Source organism: Hydra vulgaris, chromosome 10 (genome assembly GCF_038396675.1).
Source record: "Hydra vulgaris chromosome 10, alternate assembly HydraT2T_AEP".
In the NCBI taxonomy this organism is placed as follows: Eukaryota; Metazoa; Cnidaria; class Hydrozoa; order Anthoathecata; family Hydridae; genus Hydra; species Hydra vulgaris.
In genome coordinates this window covers 46,278,562-46,302,607 of record NC_088929.1, presented here as the reverse complement: position 1 = coordinate 46,302,607, position 24,046 = coordinate 46,278,562, and the positions used below count along the sequence as shown (strand labels likewise).

Genomic DNA, 24,046 nt, shown 5'->3' with positions numbered 1-24,046 from the left:
CACATACGCAACAAATTCCCTCTGTTTTTTAGAATTTTTAGCTTTTTTAAAAATCTTCTTGTTTGTTAAAGTGTATAATATCGTTACATATGTTTATACTTAATCTCTATAAAACTTCACAAGTATTTTTTATTTTAAAAAATCAAAAAAAATTAAAAAGAGAATTATGCCACAAGTAGGACTCGAACCATGGCTTTTTTGTTCAGAAGCTCTGCATGCTAACCACTTGACCACACTGGGACATTTAACTACGAAATTTTAAAAGTATATAACAATTTTTTTAAACGGAAGCAATCCAATTTTCAAGTGAAAGTCAATCTGTAAAACTTGATATATGTTTACATATGTATACATTACATATGTATACATTACATAATTTGAAGTTTAAGTACGTTAGATAATTGCATACATATTCGTTTACATTTTCTTATATAACAAAGTGCTGCGACTCTTTCTTCCCATTACCTCAGTTGTAATGGCTGCCAAGAGTTCTGTGTCAAACATGCTCGAAAAGGCACTACTACTATTATTAAGTTCAGCATTACTATATAGATTAAAGTTTTTTTATATAAACCTTAACTACTTCCCTTTCTAAAAAAAATTTTATAGGAAGTTTATTATAAAGAGGTTTTATAGTTTTAAAATTCATCTATTAAATATACTTTACTCATCTTAGTTTGAATAGTTTTTTTTTGTGTTACCTGGAACTTTTAATCATATATATTTATATATATATATATATATATATATATATATATATATATATATATATATATATATATATATATATATATATATATATATGTATATATATATATATATATATATATATAGTAGATTAGGGTAATTTGAGCACTTTGGTAATAAGAGCATACTTTAAGATTTCTTAGATGTAAGCAGTAAAGTTAAAGTTGCTTTGTATTTTTTGAATCGACTTTATGTGGTGATAACAGGAACCAATACAATTAGCATAAACCTATATGCAGTACTTAGCGGCTATCATCTAATTAAAACGCTGTTAAATTTTTTGCTTTGTTAAACTAATATCATTATGCATGAATAAATCTGTAGCACAAAATTTTGGTGCCAAAATAATGAAATTAATTTTTTCATAAAGATAAAAATCATGTTAGCTAAAAATCCAATCAATTTTTGATTGAAAAACAATGCATAGGATCATTTAGTTTAGACTTCATTTAAAGATGCCATTTTTGTTTTTTAAATAGAAACAAAACATAGTAAAAAATTTTAATATTTTAACAATACTAAATATTTTCCTGTAATTTAAATTCAAAAAATTTGAATATTTATCGTTTAAAGGTTTGATTTAATAAAATTGAAAAAATAACAAACTAATTTTTTTTTTTTTTTTTTTTGCGAAAAACATAGTAGTATTGCTTTAACAAAAAGTGGCTTAAAATTTGATCTATATTATAGATTATATTACAAAAATAAAAATAAAAAAGTTCTAATTAAAGGTAGTTCTAAAGGTAGATATTTTTTTACTTAATGTTAATTTTTGAGCTAATTTAAAGTGCTCATATTACCAAGTGGTCTGGGTAATATGAGCACTTTTGCTACATTTTTTAAACCTCTGTGTTTTTAAGAAAAAATTTCGGGTGCCGAAATATCTAAGTGAATCGTGAGTAGGGATCCCTAAAAATTGCTTATTCGCAAAAATTTTGGATTTAGTATAATTATTTTTGAAAATATTCTAATTTTCGCTTAAGGTGCTCATATTACCCTAATCTACCCTATATATATATATATATATATATATATATATATATATATATATATATATATATATATATATATATATATATATATATATATATATATTATATATATATATATATATATATATATATATATATATATATATAAATATATATATATATATATATAAAATATATATATATATATATATATATATATATATATATATATATATATATATATATATATATATATATATGTATTTATATCTACTGATGATTAATATCTACTGATTAAACTGATTATATCTACTGATTAAACTGATGTTTGATGAAAAAAACTAGACAAATAAGAATTTTTGGAAAACTTTAAAACAGTCAAAGTAAATGGATAAGACTTAATTAAACGACGAGTGACACGAGAATGATTTTTAGTAGATGGCACAAGAGATGCTAGCTCTTTAGAACAACGCACATTATAATATTTATAGAAAAAAAAGGGAATCAAGAGAAAGTTGGCTTCTTATCAAGACAAGAATAAAGATAAGTATCATCAACAAACAATGCCACCTTAGATGTGAAAATTTCTGGGAAATCGTTAATGTAAATTAAAAAAGTATGGAGTTAAGAATAAAACCTTGAATATATATATATATATATATATAATATATATATATATATATATATATATATATATATATATATATATATATATATATATATATGTATATATATATAAATATATATATATATATATATATATATATATATATATATATATATATATATATATATATATTGAACACCTAAAGTTACAGGAAATGAAGAAGAGTGCTGCCCATTAAAGTTAACTTTTATACTACGATTGGTTAGAAAGGACTCAATAATCTTAAAGTTGTTAACTAATACACCATAAAAAGTGAGTTTATGGAGAAGACCAGCCAATGCCAATCTTTATCAAAGCTTTAGAAACGTTGAGAGCAAAAACCTTAACCTCTCCACATCTATCTAATGCACAATAAAACCGATTATTATTATTGTAAACAAATCAACAGAACAATAAAAAGAACCAAAATCCATATTAATGATCTGAAAGTTAATAAATTCAAAATGAGAGATCAAGTGTTTGCTAATTAAAGACTGGAAAATTATACTAATAATAGGAAGAAGACCGATGAGATGAGACAAGTTAGATGAGTCAGACTGCTATCCGAAATTTTTGAAAATAGGGAAAACAAGACTTTTAAAAGCACTTTTTTTTGAGGCCTTCTATAAAACAGTAGTATCAAGACACCATCTCTAACCTTTACTCAACCAAGAGCCCTAAGGCATGGAGGGAGAGATTAGTGAGAGTTGGCTTCTCCTAACCTTTGCCTAATAAGTATCCTACAAGGCAACAGGAAATGAAGCAGATTGTACTGGGTTACATGTTACCAGTAGCAGGATAACCTGACCTGACAAATAACACAAGTAACAGGAGAATGAATTTTAGTAGATATCACAAGTGATGCTAGCCCTTTGGAGCACCACCCATTATAGTATTTATAGAAAAAAGAAAGAGAAGCAACATTATGGCGGTGTGACAATGGTTGGAGGTTGACCGCAAGAGCAAGTCCAACTATGTTAACAATGCATTTTTACATCTTGTCTAAATTGGAAAGGGCATCTTTTGAAGATCCGCTCCAGAAATGGCAACAGTATTCCATACAAGGACAGAATAAAGATTTAGAAAGATCCAAATAATCCAGATATCTATAATCTCTATTCATATCCAGAATCTGGAGTAAAAAAGTGGCAAACACGAATAAGAAATGCAACCTTAGCAGATGCTAATTTTCCAATAGATTTGATCTATGGTTTCCAAAAAAGAACTAAGAGGTAATCCTAGAAGACAAAGTGTAAATGACTCATTGAGTACATTACCTTTCATAAATAAAAGAAGATTTAGATTATTGCAGTTAGCTGAAAAAAATAACAATTAGCCAACAAAAATTGAGTTTTATCTGAGTTAATGTTTGCCAGCCACTGACAGCCCCATGCTGTAGCAGGAGTGAGATCCTTTTCAAGCTCAAATGCCCCCTTCAAGCAATCAGAGAGTGTTGTTTTCTTTTCAATACAAGAATAGGAAATGAAGAAGAGGGCTGTCCACCAAGAATAACTTTTATACTACAATTGGAAAAAGGAAGAATTCAATAACAAGCATGCCAAACTTTGAAAATGGTTTTAGAAATGTCAAGGGTGACCTCTCCACATCTATCTACTGCCTGATAAAACCTATTGGTTATTATTGTTAACAAATCAGCAGTAGAACGAGATTGATATTCATATTGATGATCAGAAAGTAGGTTATAAGATTCAAGATGAGAGATTAAGTTATTGTTAATTAAAAACTTAAAAACCTTTATTTAACTTATAATTTAATTTATTATTGCTCTGTTCCTTAAGAACATAAAGCACTCTATTTGTAAATTACAATAACTTAACTGTATGTATAACTATGGCTCTGTATGTATATGTAATACATACAGAGCCATAGCTAGGCTTCCCCACACCCTTCAATTAAAGAAGAGGGGGGGGGGGGGGGGGGGCAGCAAATTTAGGTGGCCCATTCACAAATGTAGGGTCCCTTTTGCAAATTTAAGGAGCTTTTTTTTATTGTTAGTAATACCTAATGCAAAAATTTTAGAATTTTGGGCCCTTATGACAGGTTGTTTTTATTTTTTTGGGGGGGGGGGGGGGGATGGGAGTGTATGGCTCGGACCTCCATATAGCCTGTGTGATTTAAAAAATTCTTTTTTTTCCTGCAATTTAAATTAAAAAAAAAAAAAAAAGAACACTTTCAATAAATTCTATATAAAATAATTAAAAAAAAAACAGGTTAAAAAAAGCTATTTTTCATATCAGTTGAACAAATGAACAAAATAGTTGTTTGTTGCAATTTAAAATAAAACGCTTTATTTTTTTGGCAAGCGTTTTTTTTTATTTTTAATAATAGTAATAATAATAAGTATATTTTTTAATATACTTATTATTATTATTACTATTATTATATACTTACTATTATTATTACTATATTATTTTCTAAAGTTCATCACTAATACATAAATAATATATAAACATAAACCAGGTTGATGAAGAAGGTATTCATTTATTCTGTTAAAAACTGTTTAATTAGTTATACAAAGATATTTTAACTTCTAATTGTCGGACCCTTTTTTAAATCTGAGATGTTAGAAGTAATTGCACGGCAAAGATTAGCTAATGTTAATTCCCAATGTTTAAAATTAGGCTGGTACAATGACTTTTAATGCCTTAGATGGAAAAATGGCTCCAACAATTAGAAGTTAAAATATCTCTGTATTACTATTTGAAACAATTTTAACATAATAAATTAATATGTACTTTGTCAACCTGATGTTTTATGTTTATATTTATTATTTTTATTGCTACTTTATGCATATCGGCTACACATTTTTTTATTAAGTTGTTTATTTAAACTTTAATATCATAGATCATCCAGGTCATATTTAAAATATCCAGAAAACTGTTTCGGTAAAATTTCCTGAAAAAATCTGGAATAAATTTTCCTTTATATTCCTCCTAATTTTGATTTTAGCTAAATTGTTTCTAACTTATTTTCAATTTTTTTTTAATTTTTGTATGAGTGATGAGTGAAAAAGCTTAAAAAACATATATATTACAAAAAATTTATACCTAACCTTGTATATATAAAAAATGTTTCCCTGTAATATACTTAGTAACTACTTTTATTATATTATTATAATTATTCTCCTTGTCAAAAACAATCTTGACTTACTTATCTCAAACGTTTTTGACCTCCAGCCACATTTTTCATACAAAAATGATACCCATTGTTCTTTAACTTTTTTATTATCAAGAGTATACATCAGAAATATAAAGAAACCTTGAAGAGAATTAAAGATACAAAACAACCATTGAAATGCAATTTTAAGTTTTCCTACAGCTAAAATTGCAAATAACCAAGTTGTGCCAAGCAGTAAAGAGCATGCAAAAGCAATTCGGACTTTCTTTATGCTCTTCATCTTATTCTGTAGACTAGAGTTGTTATCAATACCTCTGACAGTTAATAAAAGTATTATAATATTGAATGCCATCACTATGCAGACGGGTAAAAGTATACCAAAATAAAATGAAAAACCACGAACAACACACCTAAACAAAAAAAAAATCTTGTATAATAAATAAAAAATTTTAGTGTTTGAAGTAATAGACATTTAGTTTCAAAAATAATACTTTGCTTACAGCTTTGAGTCTTTTTTAGTGATTGGACCTGGACCAGGGCCTAAGAAATCAGGTTTACTTACTGCAGTCACAATTGTAAATATTAGTGGTATACCTATAAAAAAAAGAAGAAAAAATTTAGCTAATGAAATGAAATCATTATAAAACTCACTTCTTACCATTTAAGCTGTAGAGAAGAAAATAAAAATAGAGTAAATAAAATTACACATAAATGAAAAAAATCCATACAACAAATAATGTTTTTGAGAGCCTTTATAAATATTTTATTGATATCAAAACAGCTCGTTGAAAATTTATCAATATCTTAAATATGTAATGTGATGACAGGAAACTCACCCCATCCAAATGCTGATGCTTTTAGCAGAAATTTAGTGGAGCCAGATGATCCACCAAACACTTTTACAAACATTTTATATAAATTAAATCCTTCTACTGCCATCCAGAAGAATGTTGACAAAATAAAAAACTGCAACAATGAAGCAACAGTTTGACACAAACCACGAGGTTCCGTTATTGGTGCCAAAGCAAGAAATAAAACATTAGTGCACAATAAGTTTGTACACAAAATAATAAGAATTTTTGGAGCCAGTTTCTGTCGCAATGAGCTTAAAAATGATATAACAATAGCAAATAAATAAATAAATAAATAAAAATATATATATATATATATATATATATATATATAAATATCTTGTTTTTTACTATATATATATATATATATATATATATATATATATATATATATATATATATATATATATATATATATATATATATATATATATATATATATATATATATATATATTATATATGAAATAAATATATATATATATATATTTATATATATGAAATAAATATATATATATATATATATATATATATATATATATATATATATATATATGTATATATATATGAAATAAATAAATATATATATATATATATATATATATGAAATAAATAAATATATATATATATATATATATATATATATATATATATATATATATGAAATAAATATATATATATATATATATATGAAATAAATAAATATATATATATATATATATATATATATATATATATATATATATATATATATATATATATATATATATGAAATATATATATATGAAATAAATATATATATATATTTATATATATGAAATAAATATATATATATATATTTATATATATGAAATAAATATATATATATATATATATATTATATATATATGAAATATATATATATATATTTATATATATGAAATAAATATATATATATATATATATATGAAATAAATATATATATATATATATATATATATATATATATATATATGAAATAAATAAATATATATATATATATATGAAATAAATATATATATATATGTATGTATGTATGTATGTATATATATATATATATATATATATATATATATATATATATATATATATATATATATATATATATATATATATATATATATATATATATATATATATATATATATATATATATATATATATATATATATGAAAAATATCTTGTTTTTTACTAATATAAATTATTTTCTTTTGAGTTTCATGTTTGCTTTCCAAAGGAAAGAATCATTTGAAAAATGAGTTCATACTCATTACTTAGTGTACTTTTTTGTTACTCAATGTACCTATTATAATCAACAACTCAATGTAACTATTGGGTTGTTGATTGAAGAGAAAGGAAAGTGTTTGCACAACTGAATAAATAAAGAATTAAGTTGCAAGTAAGTTAGAAATCAGTAGCAGCAGCTGTGCCTTGTTTAAAAGACTTTGAATTGCACAACATAGCAAATAGGAAACTTCAAGATGTTGAAATAAGACACTGCACTGTGTGTTTTGAGCAAGTTGAAAATTTATTTTATAGAAAAGAATTTTGTCTTGTTTGTGGTTATCAGATTTAATTAAAATAATTAAAAAAAAATAGAATTTTCAAATACAAATAAGTTTAAGACTTTAAAAATTATTTATTTAATGAGTTTATGAATTCCTAACTGTTATTGCATGTTTGTGTAATACTTGTTTTTTAAAAAAGTAATTTATTAAATATATTTCTTCATTATGTGTAACTTTTTTAAATTTTAGATACAAATTTGATTTATTAGCATAAGAATAAATAGATTCAAATCCGTCTTTACAGTTACTGTAACTAGTGCAGTTTGTTTCTGTTAAATCACAAAGTAAAAATAAGAATTGCAGTTTGTTGCTATTATATCAGTGCTGGCCAGAATTTTAGATGCGAGAGCCGCATATAAATAATGACGTGTACTGAAGAGCCGCAATAAATATGTTGCTATACCAACTTCATCTTTAAAAAAAACAACTGGCGAATGTAAATTTAGATTTTTTATACATCAATATTTTATTCACACTAGAAAACCATTTGTAGAAAAAATTGAGAAAGCATCTCTAAATCATAATTTTTTTTTGAATTAACACCATTACAACAACCATAAATTTCCTTATAAAAATAATTGTAAGCAAGATATAAAAATCTAAAGATAAAAAGGTTTCTTTGAGAAAAAAAATTATTTTAATGTATTTTAATTAAACTTTTATCTATTTACTTTTATTTTATTTATTAGGCTTTTATTCGAATTGAACTTGCTTATAACCACTTAATAGTATAAGTTACTAAAAACTGCAAAATATCAAATAAATAAACAACTACACAATAAAAAAAAAATTTCAATGAACTTCAATTAAGTTTAAATTACTCTTATTTTTACAATTGAAAAATATCTTTTCATCATTCAGAAAAAAATTAGACATAACAGATAGAATTCTTTTTATAACATCAATTACTTTTTGTAAAAGGCCATTAGAAAACTCTTCTTGTATAATACCTTGCATAATTTACTATAAATTTATAAGGCACTAAAATTTTTAACACTACTGGTAAGTTTTTTAAAACCTGGTTTCTAGCTTGTAGTTGATATTCTAAGCACCTGTAACAAATGCTCATTAGTTAGATTGGCACGATACTTTGATTTAACAAATTTGTTAGTCAAAAATAAAGATTTACATGTATATGTTGAACCAAAAATTGAAATAAGTTTAATACTAATCCTTTTTAGTTGAGGATACTTAACTTCAGGAACCATTTTCCATAAATCTAATAAAGCTAGTGTTTTATGCAGCATTTGAAGATTTTGATCTTATTGGAGATCAAGTAATTCTATTTCAAATTGAGATGTTTCTTCAAGTATATTTTTTGGAAATGGACAACCATCACTAATAATATCAATTAAAAAAGGGTTTACTAAAAGTGCTAATGATGATTTAAGAGCATACAAATCTTTAATCCTATTTTGAAAGTCTTTGAATAAATTCTGAAGTTTTTATCGGTATGATTCAATCTTATGTTCATCATACTGAATTGTAGGATTAGGATTATGAATCATCTTCTTCATTTGAGGAAAATGATTAAAAGTTTTTAAGTTAAGATCTTTCTGAAATAAAGCAATTTTTTTTTGAAAACTAAATAAAGTCTGAGCAAGATCAGATATATTTTTTCTTTTCCCTGAAGCGACAAATTCAGATTTTGTAAATGTTGCATTACATCAGTTAAAAATAAAAGATCTTGGAAAAAATTCACATTGTCAAAAATTTCAAATGTCTCCTGCTTTTCACGCAGGAGACATTTGAAATTAAAAAACATTTAATTGGTTCTAATAGTTCTACAAACCTATAAAGAACGTCACTACTTGAAAGCCACCTTACAGCAAAGTAAAACAACAAGTCACTTGGTTTGTCAGCAAGATCCAATTTACTAATGAAATTTTTAAACTGTCTGTGATTTTTTACATTAGATCAAATATAATTTACAATCTCCAGCACTGATTTAAAAACAATTGGAAAATTAAAATTGTTTGCTGCTAAATGTTTTCGATGAATCATACAATGAACTGGAATAAACTCTGGATACGTAGGATCACTATTTAGTAAACCCATAAGCCCAATATGTTTTCCAAGCACTGCTTTTGCACCATCTGTAGCAACACTAACAAGCTTGTCCTTAGGAACATTGGCTTTCAACAGAACAGTGTCAAGGGCTTCCTTTAAATCAACTCCACGAGTTGTGTCTTTTAGCTCTACTAAATCTAGCAACTCTTCTTTCACAAGTACATCTAACAAGTTACATACCTAACAAATACTAGCATTTGAGGTTTATCTAAAATATCTGTTGATTCATCCAATGCTTAACTGAATGCTTCACCATTTTTTAAGCCATTTAACAAACGCTGTTCAACTTCGACACTAATCTCAGATATTCTTCTTTCAGTTGTATGTCGCGAAACAGAAATATTTGAAATTAACCTTTGAATTTTGCTATTATTAGGTTCAAAAACTGAGATCACATCAAAAGATTTTGTTTTACTCTCCATTGGTGTAAGGATGTTTACTTTTTGCAATGTTTTTTAAGAAATTGTGTTGATTTTTATATATTGTTTTAATCAACTCGATTTTATTTTTTCTATGACATGAATTTATTTGGTATTTTTCAGAAAAACACATGTTTTATTTCATAGTGGCGTTTAACATTACATGTCTTATTATGAGCTAGTTCAGTATTGCAAATTAAACACATAGGTTTATTTTCTTTTTCAATAAATGCGTATTTCTCCTGTCCAATCACCATGAAATGATCTGTTCTCATCTTCAATTTTTCTTTTCTTACTATTTTTTGTGAAGTGCTTTATTGTCACCTTTTGCTTTATCCATTTTCAAACAATATGTTTTCCGGCTATGTATAATTCATGTTTTTATTATCAGTAAAACAATAAAACTTTTGAAGAGTCGCATATGGCTCGCGAGTTGCAATGACATTTTAAGAGCCGCTATTTGGTCATACCTGTATTATATCTATGAGAAAATTGAAATTTTCATTCAGGTAAAAGAATAGAATAAAAAACTTGCACCAACTATGGTGTACAAAGATTTTTTTAATAAAAAGAACATGTAATTATTGAAGCAACATAATATAAAACAATTTTTATGTTCAATAGAGTAACTAATTAGCAAACAAATTTTTAGTGATGAGTATATATACTCATATATATGTATGAATACAAAGAAAGACTTTTTTTATTAGAATAACTTCTAAAAAAAATCTAAAGGATCTAAGTAAATTAACATTATTCTATGACGAATGAAAAAGAGCTAATTATAAACAAATTAGTGGAAAACTGATTTAGAATTTTAAAACAAAACTGATATAAAACTGCATTGAACTTGGTTTAGATTGTTTTTATTGATTAATGATCATCCTTATCAAATCACTTTATCAAAATTAAAATGCACGCTAAAATGTAGAAATCAATACACAGAACAAAAAAATTTGAAATATTTCAAAATTCATTTAATTTAAAATTTCCTTTTAAAAACATCTCTTGTATTTTTTTGTCTGACTTTATAACCACCTGGATCATATTAGGCTTATGAAAAGCTTTTTTTATTTAAATTAATCTAAATATGTTTTTTTAATTAATAATTTTATCTTATTTTATAATCTTTTATTTTTTAATTTTTTATTTAATAATCTTATCTTATTTTATAATTTAAATATGTTTTTTTATTTAAATTAATCTAAATATGTTTATATCAAAATTATTAAAAAAACTCAGAGAAAGAAAGAAAAAAAAACTAATAAAAAAACTCACGGAAAAGCAGAATAGCTAACAATTGTAAGAACTAATCCCGCAATTGATAATCCGCAACCAATCCATGTAACGATTTCAAGGCCAAGCGATTCATCATTTGATTGATAAACATTAAATATTTTTGCAAAGTTTGTTAAATGATTGCATTGACATATTATCTCCAATGAAGACAGACGGACAATATTGCATCCATCAGAAGACCATGTTTTTTCTGTTTAATAGAAACAATCTATTTGGATAACATTTATATAAACATATAAAAAGCACTTTTTCAAAATAGGCTTAGAAAATAAAACTAATAATTCTAAACTTTTTAATTGATTTTTAAACTTCACCTCCAAATTATTGTGGGATATCTCAGAAATAGTCACTTTTTAAATAAGTATGCAGTTTGATGTAAAACTATAAGCAATACATGTTGCAAAACTTCATGCCTGTATTACATGAATAATCTCAGAATTAAATCTTTTTTTAACATTAAGTAATGCAAAAATGCAAACCTAAAAATATTTAAATCGCAAAACAATATTTTTTAAAAATTTCTTATTGTTGCTTTGCAGTGATAAACAATACTTTTTCATTCGGACTTAGTTGAACTTTTTCTAGAATCATTTTCTCCACGGTATATAGGTGGTATATATATAGTGTTCAATTAAAACTTTAACATGCTTTTTGATAAAAGATCCTTTTACTTTTTTAAAATTTTATGAACACTACTATGTTATGAATACTAGACAGTTGTTTTTTATATATAGGAACATCTCATGCTTTTAAGTCATGGAATGTGTTACTATATATAACAAACAACAAAATCAACTTAAATATTTATTAATTTAAAAGTGCACTATAAACTATTAAATGTCACACTTTCAAGCAAAAAAAAAAATATGTTTATAAATTATCATGTCCCTGCATATATCAAACCATATTTTTTAAAAAATGTTGTAAAATGCGAAACCCATTGTTATTAAGACAAATTAACTCATTAAGATTTTTTTGAGCATATTAAAAGCTCCATTGGCATTTACATGGCAAACCCCATTCTGGTGCAAGTTAGTAACCATTTAACTAACTTGTTTTTAATTCATTCACCTAATACAGATTCATACCTGAAGTGTTGTATCTTTATAGGAGTTTTTTCAGATATTTTATCACGAAGTGTCTGATTAGGAATTTCCAACACCCTGCTTGTTTTATACACAACCATACCGTATTTAACAGAACTGTGCACATGTATACAGTGGTCTTCGCTTCGAGTAACCAGTTTTTTTTTAAATTTTTGTTGTGTTATTGTAAAATAATCAAATAAAAAAAATAATTAATTTTATGGTTAAAAAAAACAAACTAATTATTCATTAGGCATATGAAATGTATGGAACTAATTTTTTTTAGTTCATACTTATCGTACATACAAAAATACTTCATTGATACTAAAATGATGAGCAGTTTTATTGATAATAAAAATTTTAAGTTTAAAAATAATAAGTTCAACTTGGAAACAAACTTTTATGTTATCCTTTAAACTGAGTGTCATCAACACATATATTGTTTTCAAACCTATGGTTTGTTTTCAAACCATAGATTTGAAAACAAACCTATATTTGATTACATTTTATCAAGAATGCATTGCAAGTTTATAAATAGAATAACAACTCAAACCGAGGTTAAACTTACACAGATAATGAAACTTTATTCCCTCTCTTTATTTCTTCTTGTACAACTTTCCTACCAGAATTAGGACTAAAATTAACTTATTAATGGATTTATAAAATATGTATTAATGGAGTTATAAAATAATGTAGGAGTATTCAATTGCCATGGGTTCAACACCCAGAAATAACTCAAAGAAATGGAAACATTTGCTTCTCATAGTAACTACTGTGTTACTAGTATATTAGTCTCCAGGGTTTCTCTTTTAGCTTCTGCTGATTTTAATTCTTGATTATCTTTTATTTTATTCACGGTTCCACAGAGCTAAATATATGATTCTTTAATTGCTAATTATAATTATAAAATAATTATAAAATTTGCATTGCAATTTTTTAAATCATTTATTAACTTAAATCAAGGGTAAACTAAAATGAAGAAGATAAACTTTTCTGACTGTCTGTCATATGACTACCACAACCCTAATAGTACAAATGTGATGATGAAAATTCTAATTCTAATATTGTGCTATAATGATTTCGCAAAATATGATTAGATAATGGAAATATGGCTTCATGTAATTGATAAAACTTTTTAGTAGAAAAATCCATTAATTACACAAAAATCACAGGAAAAACACAACATCAACTTGTCTCCTTTATATGTTTTTGAGATTTTGCAAAGGACAAGCAATGATATACACTCAAATAAACTAATTAAATGCAACAAAATATATAAACTGCTTCATAAAAGATTAACAAAGTGTTATATGAACATAGAGTTTCATTTTAACTCATCTTACTTAAAAATCATTAGAACTTAATGAAGCCTAATGAATTTTGGAAATCTTATTTTTCTTTTAAGGACAGGTTACAACAGGGGGTTATGCCATTATGGAGTTAGAGGGGGTTGGGCTCAGACCTAATGGCCACAACACACACACATATAGTAGCAAATATATTAAAAATTTTAAATATATTAAATATATTTAAAATTTTATACATAACTCAGAGTTTTATGCAAATTAGCAATCAGCAAATTAGAGGCAAATCAAAGAAGGTGAAATTTAAGTTATAGCCAGATTTTAAAAAAATAAAAAAAATATTTCATGGACAGATTTTAAATGCCACAGTTATGTTGCTTGTTGCATAAAAAAAAATATCCTAAAGCAAAACTAGCTATAGGATATTTTTTTTTAAATGTTGACAGATTGAAAATGTGTTATTAATTATTGGCGCATTATCATATGATTTTGTTGCTTTGAACTTTCTTTTGTGTTATTTATGTTATTTAATTCTAGTTCATTAAATGATATTATAAAAGTATATATAATCAATGTTGTTATTTATTTACAAAAAATTATATACACATTCGACACATCAGTATCAATAAATAAAAAGCACTTAGTTACTTTATTAATTAAACAGTTTTGGTTCATAAAACGTAATTAAATACATCTTTAATGACACGTTTCATAAGTTTCAACTTAAATTTTTATTTTCTATCATTATTTTTACATTGTTAAATTATAAACTTTCATATTGTTAAATTTTTTTGATTAAAAATAACATTTAATTACAAACATTTTAGTATTCTAATACAGAAACAAAACCAAGAAGAAGGATAAAACTGGTTACTCAGTTGTGTTAGAACCAATTTCTATGACTGCAATCAAATATTACTTTTTTATTTAAAAAGAAAATGAATTTGAAAAAAGATTATCATAATCGTAATTATTAACTCTAATATAAATATATTCATAACACGTCATATATATAAATATATTCATAACACGTCATAAATATAAATATATTCATAACAAGTCATAAATATAAATATATTCATAACACGTCATAAATATAAATATATTCATAACACGTCATAAATATAAATATATTCATAACACGTCATAAAGAATGTGTATTTAAAAAATAATTAAACTACAAACATGTATTAAAATTATAAATTGTTCAAAAAATAAAAGAAATCTAACAAAAGAAATTAGATAAAATAGCATAAGAACTTTGATAAAAACAAAAGAATTTTGACAAACCTTTTACTTTATAAAAACTACAAGTAACGCTGCCTGATTTTTCAGTCTCTGAAACACCTGAAAGCTTGGAAAACTTTATATTAATTAAACTGCTGGAGTCTTTCACATCAATGCCATTTAAAGAAGCAGAAAGAATGAGACTTTCTATGGTTTTATTTACTTCTGTGAAAAAAGAACTGTCTTTGTATATATATGAATAAACTTGAACTTTATTTTCACCCATAAACAATTGTGAAGGAAGAACTATATAATTGTTAAAAGCTTCTAACTCATCATCAAAATCATCACTTGATATGTTAACACCAACTTTATCATTGTATTCTGTAGAATAAACATAAACAGGGTTACCATTTGGTTTTATTGAATATGATGTCAACCCTAAGTTTTTTAACGATATACTAACATTATTGCTCTGCTGCTTTCCCAAATCATCCAATAAAAATAAAAACTCAGCGGATGAATTATAAATCTGATTTGTACTTTGAACTAAACTTGAGTTTGAACTTAACAAGCTATTAATGGATGATAAAACACCATTGGTTACCTAAAAAAAATTTAAGTATACACCTCAAGAAAAAGTGTGTATATATATATATATATATATATATATATATATATATATATATATATATATATATATATATATACTCTTGCATTGTTGTCTTTAAGTTTTTGCCATAAAATGCTTTAAGTATTTTTTAATTTTAAAGACCCGAAAAATTTTTTATTTTTTATAATTGTTTGATAGACTGCCTGCCCAAACCAAATCCTCAGTCAATGTAGCAGCACTCGGTTGCAAGTTAGGCTATTTGTCAGTCGATGTAGCAGCACTCCGTTGTGAGTCAGGCTATAAGATGTTAAAGTTAAAAAATAAAAAATAAACATTCATTCAACAAACATTCAGAATGTTTTTATTTTCAAAAAATAAAATAAAAACATTTAGAATGTTTTAAAAATATTCTATTCTTTTAATTTGTGCTTTTGTGGTTTAATTACTTCCTGCAATTAAATTAATGTGTTTTAACATAATCTAACCTTAATTTTGTCAGCTTAAAAACTACAAACATGCAAAGAGCTATTTTTTACCACAAACACATTTTCTTAGCCGTTAAGTATAGGAATATATATATATATATATATATATATATATATATATATATATATATATATATATATATATATATATATATATATATATATATATATGTATGTATGTGTGTATGTATGTGTGTATGTATATATAAGTTGTAAAATCTTATTTAATACTTAATAAAAATATGCTCACTTTTTCTGAAGAAGAGTTGACACTAATAATATTCTTTAAAATGGTTGAAATCAATTTAATATCAGAACTGGATGTTAGGTTACCATTTTCAATAATGCTATTTAATTCCTTTGTAACATTCAGAATATTTGCTATTGTAACATTAAGCTATAAAAAAAAAAGGAAAATAAAGAAGAAATTAAGAACAAAAACATTTTAACATACACAGTATTAATATTCAATGCAACTGGCAATCAGTGACATTCATTTTTTTTTAAATAAGAAGCCCTATACTTGGTTATTGCAAGCAGTACTTTTCTTTTTATTTGCTTAAGTATTCAAATGACAATGCATTACTAGCATTGCGTAATTAACTACCTGTAATAAACTAAATTAGTGCTAAATTATAGAGTAAAAAAAGAAGCAGAAGTAGTACTAGTGCTAAAAAACAAATTATCATGTTAACCCTTTGAGATCTTTAAAAAAATTTTTTTTTACTTATTGACCTTAAATATAACAGAAAAAATATGTTTGACCCATGGCTTCTCTCTATCTTTCATAAAAATAGGCTTTGTAACATTAAAATATTTAATTTTTGTTTTACCAAAAACAATATGAACTAAGTGCAAGCACTAAACAAAAAAGAAAAAACAAAAATATGTAAACACTTGTTTTTATTCACAAAGAAATTACAATATCGTCTTTGGATATCCTATTTTGCACGAAAGTCAGTCTTTGTATGGTAAAGTTCAAAACAATCAGTAGGGTGTAGTCCTGGTTTTCTAGTGTAGGTTTTATAATACTATACAGGTTTTCTTTTACCACCCTGTGTTTTTCTGTCACTGCAGACTAGACAGTCTTGGCATTATTACTTCTGCAATAAAAGAGACCTTTCGGTTGAGGCGTTCATTGTCATCTAATGATGATCGCCTTCCTCTTTGTTCTTGAATGTTACAACATGCTCTAACTAATTGCTCAATGAGATTTTGTCTGTAGGTTAGGTGTCGAAGTTTGTTTTATAGCATTCACAAAATTTATTGAACAATATATAACTGTTTACAACTGCAACTTCCAACAACAACAAAAAATATTTTTCTCCGCCATTTTAAAGACTTGCGTAGAAATGAACAGCTAGAACAATAGTGACCAACTCAGTCAACAGCTCCCATACGTTTTAAATAATTTACAATAACAGTTGGTTTATCAATGTCTACAATACCTAGTTTTGTTCTTTGTTTTGTAACTTCAGTTGTTGAATCATGGAAAGTAATTAGTATTAGAAACTTTCGCCTGTCCTGCCATGCCAAAATCATAACATTGAAAGAGTGTATATATGCAGAAACTTTGTGCTTCTTTAACTTGAATTTTTTTATACCTGCATGTAATTGTTTTCTATTTTTCATTTTTATCCCTGTTTGTATGCTCATTTTGAGGAGCTCTTGTGCAAGAGAAAAACTAGTATATAACCTGTCAGTGATAACTACTACCTTGGGCAGCCTCTAAAAGCTCATTACACAAATGCACCATAGGTCTTGCCAAACTTTCAGTAGTACAATTACCATAATACAGTTCAAAGAAACTAATGTAACCTGTTTCACTATTGGCTAAGACAAAAATGCGAATGCCCCACTTTGTGGGTTTTTGTGGATTGTACATGCAAAATGCAACTCTACCTTTGAATCCAATAGTACTTTCACCAATTGCAATGTCATGAGATGGGATAAAATTTCTAAAACAAGAAGTTTTCATTTCTGATACAACACAATGCACTTTTCTTGCATGCCTATTTAATTTATTAGTTGGATTTGATGGTGGGAATATGTGCAGCATCTAATGTATCTAAAGAAACCAAGTTCTAAAGAAAACTGCCGAAAAAAATGGCGTGTAGTTCAGGCAATCACAAGAAAAATAATGTTTTATACTTGATTTTTCATTTAGAGTCACTGACTGCAGTGACTTTATAAGATGGATATTGAGGAATATTTGCACTTTTGCAGCTCTGTAACCACTTGCTGTTTTTTGTTTTAAATCTTTTAAAAATGTGTTTTAATTGATCATTTATGTATTAATATACCATAACTAAAAGCTATACTTATATTTTTAAATATGTTTACTTACATTTTATATTAAATAAAAATTCACAAATATTTCTCAAACCTTTCATTAAAAAAAAATCATTTAAAACTTATTTGCAATAATATTAATTAGGAATTATCAAAAATATGAACTTCAAAGTTTTCATCAAATTTTCTAGAGCTTTCCATTGCTTTACGATTACTTTGATCTTCTAGAGATTTTTAATCTGGAACTATTTTCCATTTGTGTCTGTAATACCACATAGTATGTTGTTTGTAATTTTACTTTAATTGAATTATATCCCTCCAAACAATTTTTGTCACTTAATAACAATTAAAAATGATTATTTAAATAAAAATAAATAATATGTATTATGAAAAAACAAAATACTTCAACTAACATTAGCTGTATTGGTGAGTTGATAAGTAGTCAGGGAATATAATGGACAGGTATTAAGAGACGCAAACACCAACTCAGGTAAATAAGTAGCATTATTTATTATACACTGTGTTTGAAAAGTAATACTGGAGTTGTATGCACACATTATTGTTGATATATTGTTAACTGTAGTGAATGGAAATGTATACACTCCTCTTAAATTTTTGTCCCCAACTGTTTGATTAATGCAGCAATCTAAATATATCAAAATTAAATGAAATATTACAAATTTTGTGTTTTTTTAACTTTCTTTTTTACATGCATTTTTAAATTATTTAGTTTAAAAAAACTAAACAAAAAAATAAAATGTAAAGGCTCACAAATTCTCAAACAAACACAAACTTAAAAAGCTAATGAATTAAATTAAATCTTACCACAAGGTTTGATTGAAATACCAAGTAAATTAGGTCCCAATTCAAAGTTAATTAACTTTTCACAATTCTCAATTGCATTTCCTATTTGTGCTTTATAAGTAAATCTTACAATCACACCAATATTTGTGTTTCTAGTTAAAAAAAAAAAAAATAATAACAAAGTAATTTTAATTTATCATAAACATGTATTTATCAATATATATTCATTTATACAAGGATGTATATATATATAAATTTATGTGTGTGTGTGCAGGACAGCCACTAGGGTTGGCAGCACCTAGGTCAAATGTAGTTGCAACCCCTCTTCCCCCTTCAGTAAGAGTTACATATATAGTGTTTTATGCTGCCATTAAAACTTTAATACTTACACTACCTACCAACCTACCATAATGATAAATATATATACACTCGATTCAAGGATTGTAATAATTCAAAGAAATTAAATAGTTCAAACAATGTAATGACAACTCTAAATAAAGACATAAATTACTAACAAAATGTTAAATCTATAACAGTTTTATTTAAGATTTCCTTAAGAAAAATTGTTTTATATTTTTTCCAAGGTTTAGTTTTTTTGCTTCCTTGTTATTAATAGAGAGTATCGCAAGCGACAACAACCATTCTTGTATCATTGATGTACCTAGGTAGGCTTTAAATAACTTCAATTTGCTGAAACTATGTTCACAAATAGCCACTGTCTCTGAAATTGTCAGCAATATGTGTAGTGCTACCCATAGATTAGTAAAAAGGTCTTTGAGCGTTTTTGATTATAGTGACTGCTTTTAATGGTGTCTTGTTGGTCGCCATCTGCTTCTGCTCACATTATTTGTCAAAAGCAGTAGTTATCAAACTGACATGTAGAAAATTATAGTACAGTTCTAAATTTATATTTAAAATCTTTTTCAGTGAGGTGTTCTTGTAACATTTTATAATCCTATTTAAGTTTTTCCTTTGGTGGTAGTTTTTTCAGGTCAAATAGCACTTACTCGTATTCAGAGAACTTGTCCATCCTGTCTATTAAAGGTGATTCAATTGTGTCAATCAAAAGCAAGAAAACATCATTTTTGAAAGATTCTTCTGGACTAGGATTTTATTTGTCTTTCTCTGCTACTTTTCCTTAAACAGTTGTTCGATGCCAACTTTCTCAGGTATTTTTCTTGCTTAAGAAATTGAGTAATTCTTTTTTTTGAAAGGCCTCAACAAACAAGACAAAAAACGCTAAAAGTCATTTTAGAAATAAAACAAAAATTGCATAATACGTGCAGTCTATTTTTAAAAACCATTTTTTCAAAAAACAAAAAAACAAAAAAAAGAAGTTTCAATTGAAATGCAAATGTTTTTATATGATTAAACTAACTGATTGGTTTATCAAATAAAAAAAACAATTTTTTTATTAAAATGCCATTATGTAAAAAAAAAATTTATAATATTCTGTTATAAATCTTTTTTATAGTCAATGCTATATCTTCCCATTAAAGTTATTATTTAAAATTTAGTTTATAATATTAAATATTTTTAAAAATACATTTGAAACAGTAAAACATTCTTTCAATGTACTTTGGCACATGATTGATTTTTTCAGAATATTATTGATACTGCACATAAGGAACAATTTTCGCAATAAAAACTCAAAATTTTGCAAAAAAGTAAAAGAATGCAACTTGTGGTTTTTGCTGATCACAATTAAATTGCAGTAATTACTTAAGGATTATTTTATTTTATTCTAATTAAAATAATACAAATAATAAACATTCATAAAATGAGAAGAAAGAAAAAAACTTTTTAAATCAAAAATTCAGATATTTATTAAAACCCTAGAAACAAAATTATTAAAAAAATTTATGTTAGCCTTGCCCTCAAGACATTTAAAGATAGCAGTTTTTGGTCATTTTTGGCTCCTTTTTTTTCCAAACATGTGTTTAGAGGGCAAAGAAAAAGTAGTTCAATAGTGCTGAAATTTTTTGTGAGTTTAAACATATTTACTTCAAATCTAGACGGTTTGGTTTTTCAAAACAGTATGAGCAATTTTGTTTTTATATGCCAAATTGTAAAAAAAAAAATTTACATAACTTGAAAAAACAACACATAACTAATAAGAAAAAATATATATGTAGAAAAATAACTTTAATAAGTTACTAATTATAAATAAAGTAAAAATTATTAATAAAGTGGAGTTTCATGCGCTAATTATAATTTTAGTTAAATAACATTTTTAACAACACATAAAATCAAAATTGCATATACCCTATTCTGAAAATAGACTTTTTGCATGTGTGTGTGTGTATATATATATGTAAAATATATATATATATACAGGGCTCGAAATAGCTGCCAGACATCGGATAGAGTCCAGCATTTGTCCAGTAAAAAACGAAATCAATCAGCCATTTTGTTTGAACCATATTTTGTGTGCATTTATTTTATAATCATTTTAGTTGTTCCAAAATTATTAATAAATTCAGTATTATATATAAACTTCATAAACTAAATTAATTTAATATATTTGATTTAAATTTATTTCAGTAATTATTCTATTTTTTGTCCAATGGTTTTTATAAATTTCAAACGAATATTTTAGCTTTTAAAACCCCTTTTAAATTTATTTTATAAAAATTTCAATGTAATAGTTTTTTTAATGCTTAATGAAACTTTTTATTTCCTATAGATGACTTTCCATGCAACATCACATTTTTTTGTAAACAACATGCACACGCATACTTGTAGGCAGAAAAAATTAAATCTTTACAGGTATACATTCATAAGTTCGTTATATAAATACATTTTAAAAATGTTTTTTACATTTCTGTTATATCCTTAAATAAAATTTTCTTTTCTTTTTGAAAAATGATTGAAAAAATTATTTACATAAAAAATTTAACTAATAATATAATTAATTAAACACACTTTTTTTTATTTTATAAAAATAAAAGATTTTATTTATTTTATAAATTTTGCTATCAAAAATTTTTATGTATATATTTCATGTTCTTCTGCAAATTTTATATTCAGATTCATCTTGTACAAAATAATAAAAAAAAAAAAAAAAAATTCTTATCAGCTTTTTCACTTTATATTGCTTTTAAAAATATTTTGAAATTTAATAAATAATAAAATCATAATCAAATATTTTTTAGTAGTAGTAATTTAGCATCTGAAGTGCAGTGGTTAGTGACACCTAATATTGCCAACTGTAACAAGAAGTAGTAACAAATCAACAGGAAATGGTTGGAAAGTTAAAAAAAACCTAGTTTTGGAAAAATTATAGCATCGTAAAAAAATTGGGTAATTTAAAAAACTTTACACTTGTGTTGGAACAAAATGAATTTAGTAGAGTACGAAAAGTACTAAATGGTTATGAAATGATTTTTAAACCAGACAGTAGACAAATTAAAACTAATACCCCATTTAAATGTATTTAGATTTTTAATCTGTAAATAATAATATAATGCTTCTCTATAAATTTACTTTTTTTATTTAAAAATAATCAGGGTGGCCAGCAGCTTGGAAATTCTACTAAATCAGGTAATTAAATAAATTATGCAAAACTCAGAGAATTTTGATTGATTTAGTTGCAAACTATAAGTTATTATTTGAATTGACAATCAAAATAAGATTGTAAAAAATGTATTTTTAAAGTCTCATAATAACATCATTATTTAAAAGTCAATGACAGCACTTTTGAAGCAAGTTTATGAGTCAGCAAAAAGTTTCATGTTCATGGAAAATCAACATGAAAAACTGCTGGCCACCCTGAATATATGCATTTACATTAATCAACTACATTTATATTAAAATGATCAAAGGCATTCATATTCAACATGGTATTATCTAATAAATTGAGTGATCCTCACAGTCATATAATTAACAAAAACATTTTATACATCAAATTCCTCTATTTATAAACATAATGTATTGGAACATTAGAAAGCTGTCTAGATTTTGCATCAAGATAATTGTAGTCTTTTGTTAAAGCTATGATTTTTAATGTTGCCCCAATAGCATTTTTAATTTTGAGTCCTTGGAGTAGTGAACTAATAGTAAATTAAAACAAGCTGGTATAGTTGGCTTTATTGGCAAATTAATAAATATGGTAACCTAAAGATACAGTCAAATTATTTTACATAAAAGAAACAAAGTTTTCAAATAACAGTAGTAAGCAATAAGAATCAGCACACTCTGTCAGCAAGTATATATCAATTAGGTTTAAGCATCTGATAAAAGTTCATTTTATATAGTAATCTGTCTGATACACAACCACTCTAGCCAGCAGAAAATAAACTGGTTGCCTCAGCAAACTAAATGCTGTTTTTTATTATATACCAGTTACAAATTTAATGGTATCAATATGTTTACAACTGAACCAAGTTTGCTATCGTAAAGTTAAAATTATTTTTTTGCAATAAAAACCTCAGTACAATCAATAATACAGTCTTTAAACTTTTTTTCAAAAACATTATTGTAGGTTATTCTTTATTGCTCCAGAGCTTG

At 25.1% G+C, this 24,046-nt stretch overlaps 1 protein-coding gene across 5 annotated transcripts in view; it reads right to left on the bottom strand.

The window, feature by feature from the left end:
• Positions 1-24,046, bottom strand: part of LOC101235964 (SCO-spondin) — a 204,726-nt gene that overhangs the window by 11,513 nt on the left and 169,167 nt on the right. For 3 of the 5 annotated variants that reach the window (XM_065808144.1, XM_065808145.1, XM_065808148.1), the window contains 8 exons: positions 19,559-19,689; positions 19,147-19,379; positions 16,692-16,838; positions 15,407-15,950; positions 11,707-11,917; positions 6,339-6,607; positions 6,003-6,096; positions 5,536-5,912 (listed from right to left, as the gene is read on the bottom strand). In XM_065808144.1, coding sequence (XP_065664216.1) covers positions 5,536-5,912; positions 6,003-6,096; positions 6,339-6,607; positions 11,707-11,917; positions 15,407-15,950; positions 16,692-16,838; positions 19,147-19,379; positions 19,559-19,689 — 2,006 coding nt within the window. The remainder of the gene's footprint in view (positions 1-5,535; positions 5,913-6,002; positions 6,097-6,338; positions 6,608-11,706; positions 11,918-15,406; positions 15,951-16,691; positions 16,839-19,146; positions 19,380-19,558; positions 19,690-24,046) is intronic. The other 2 variants (XM_065808147.1, XM_065808146.1) reach the window with 1 other exon arrangement.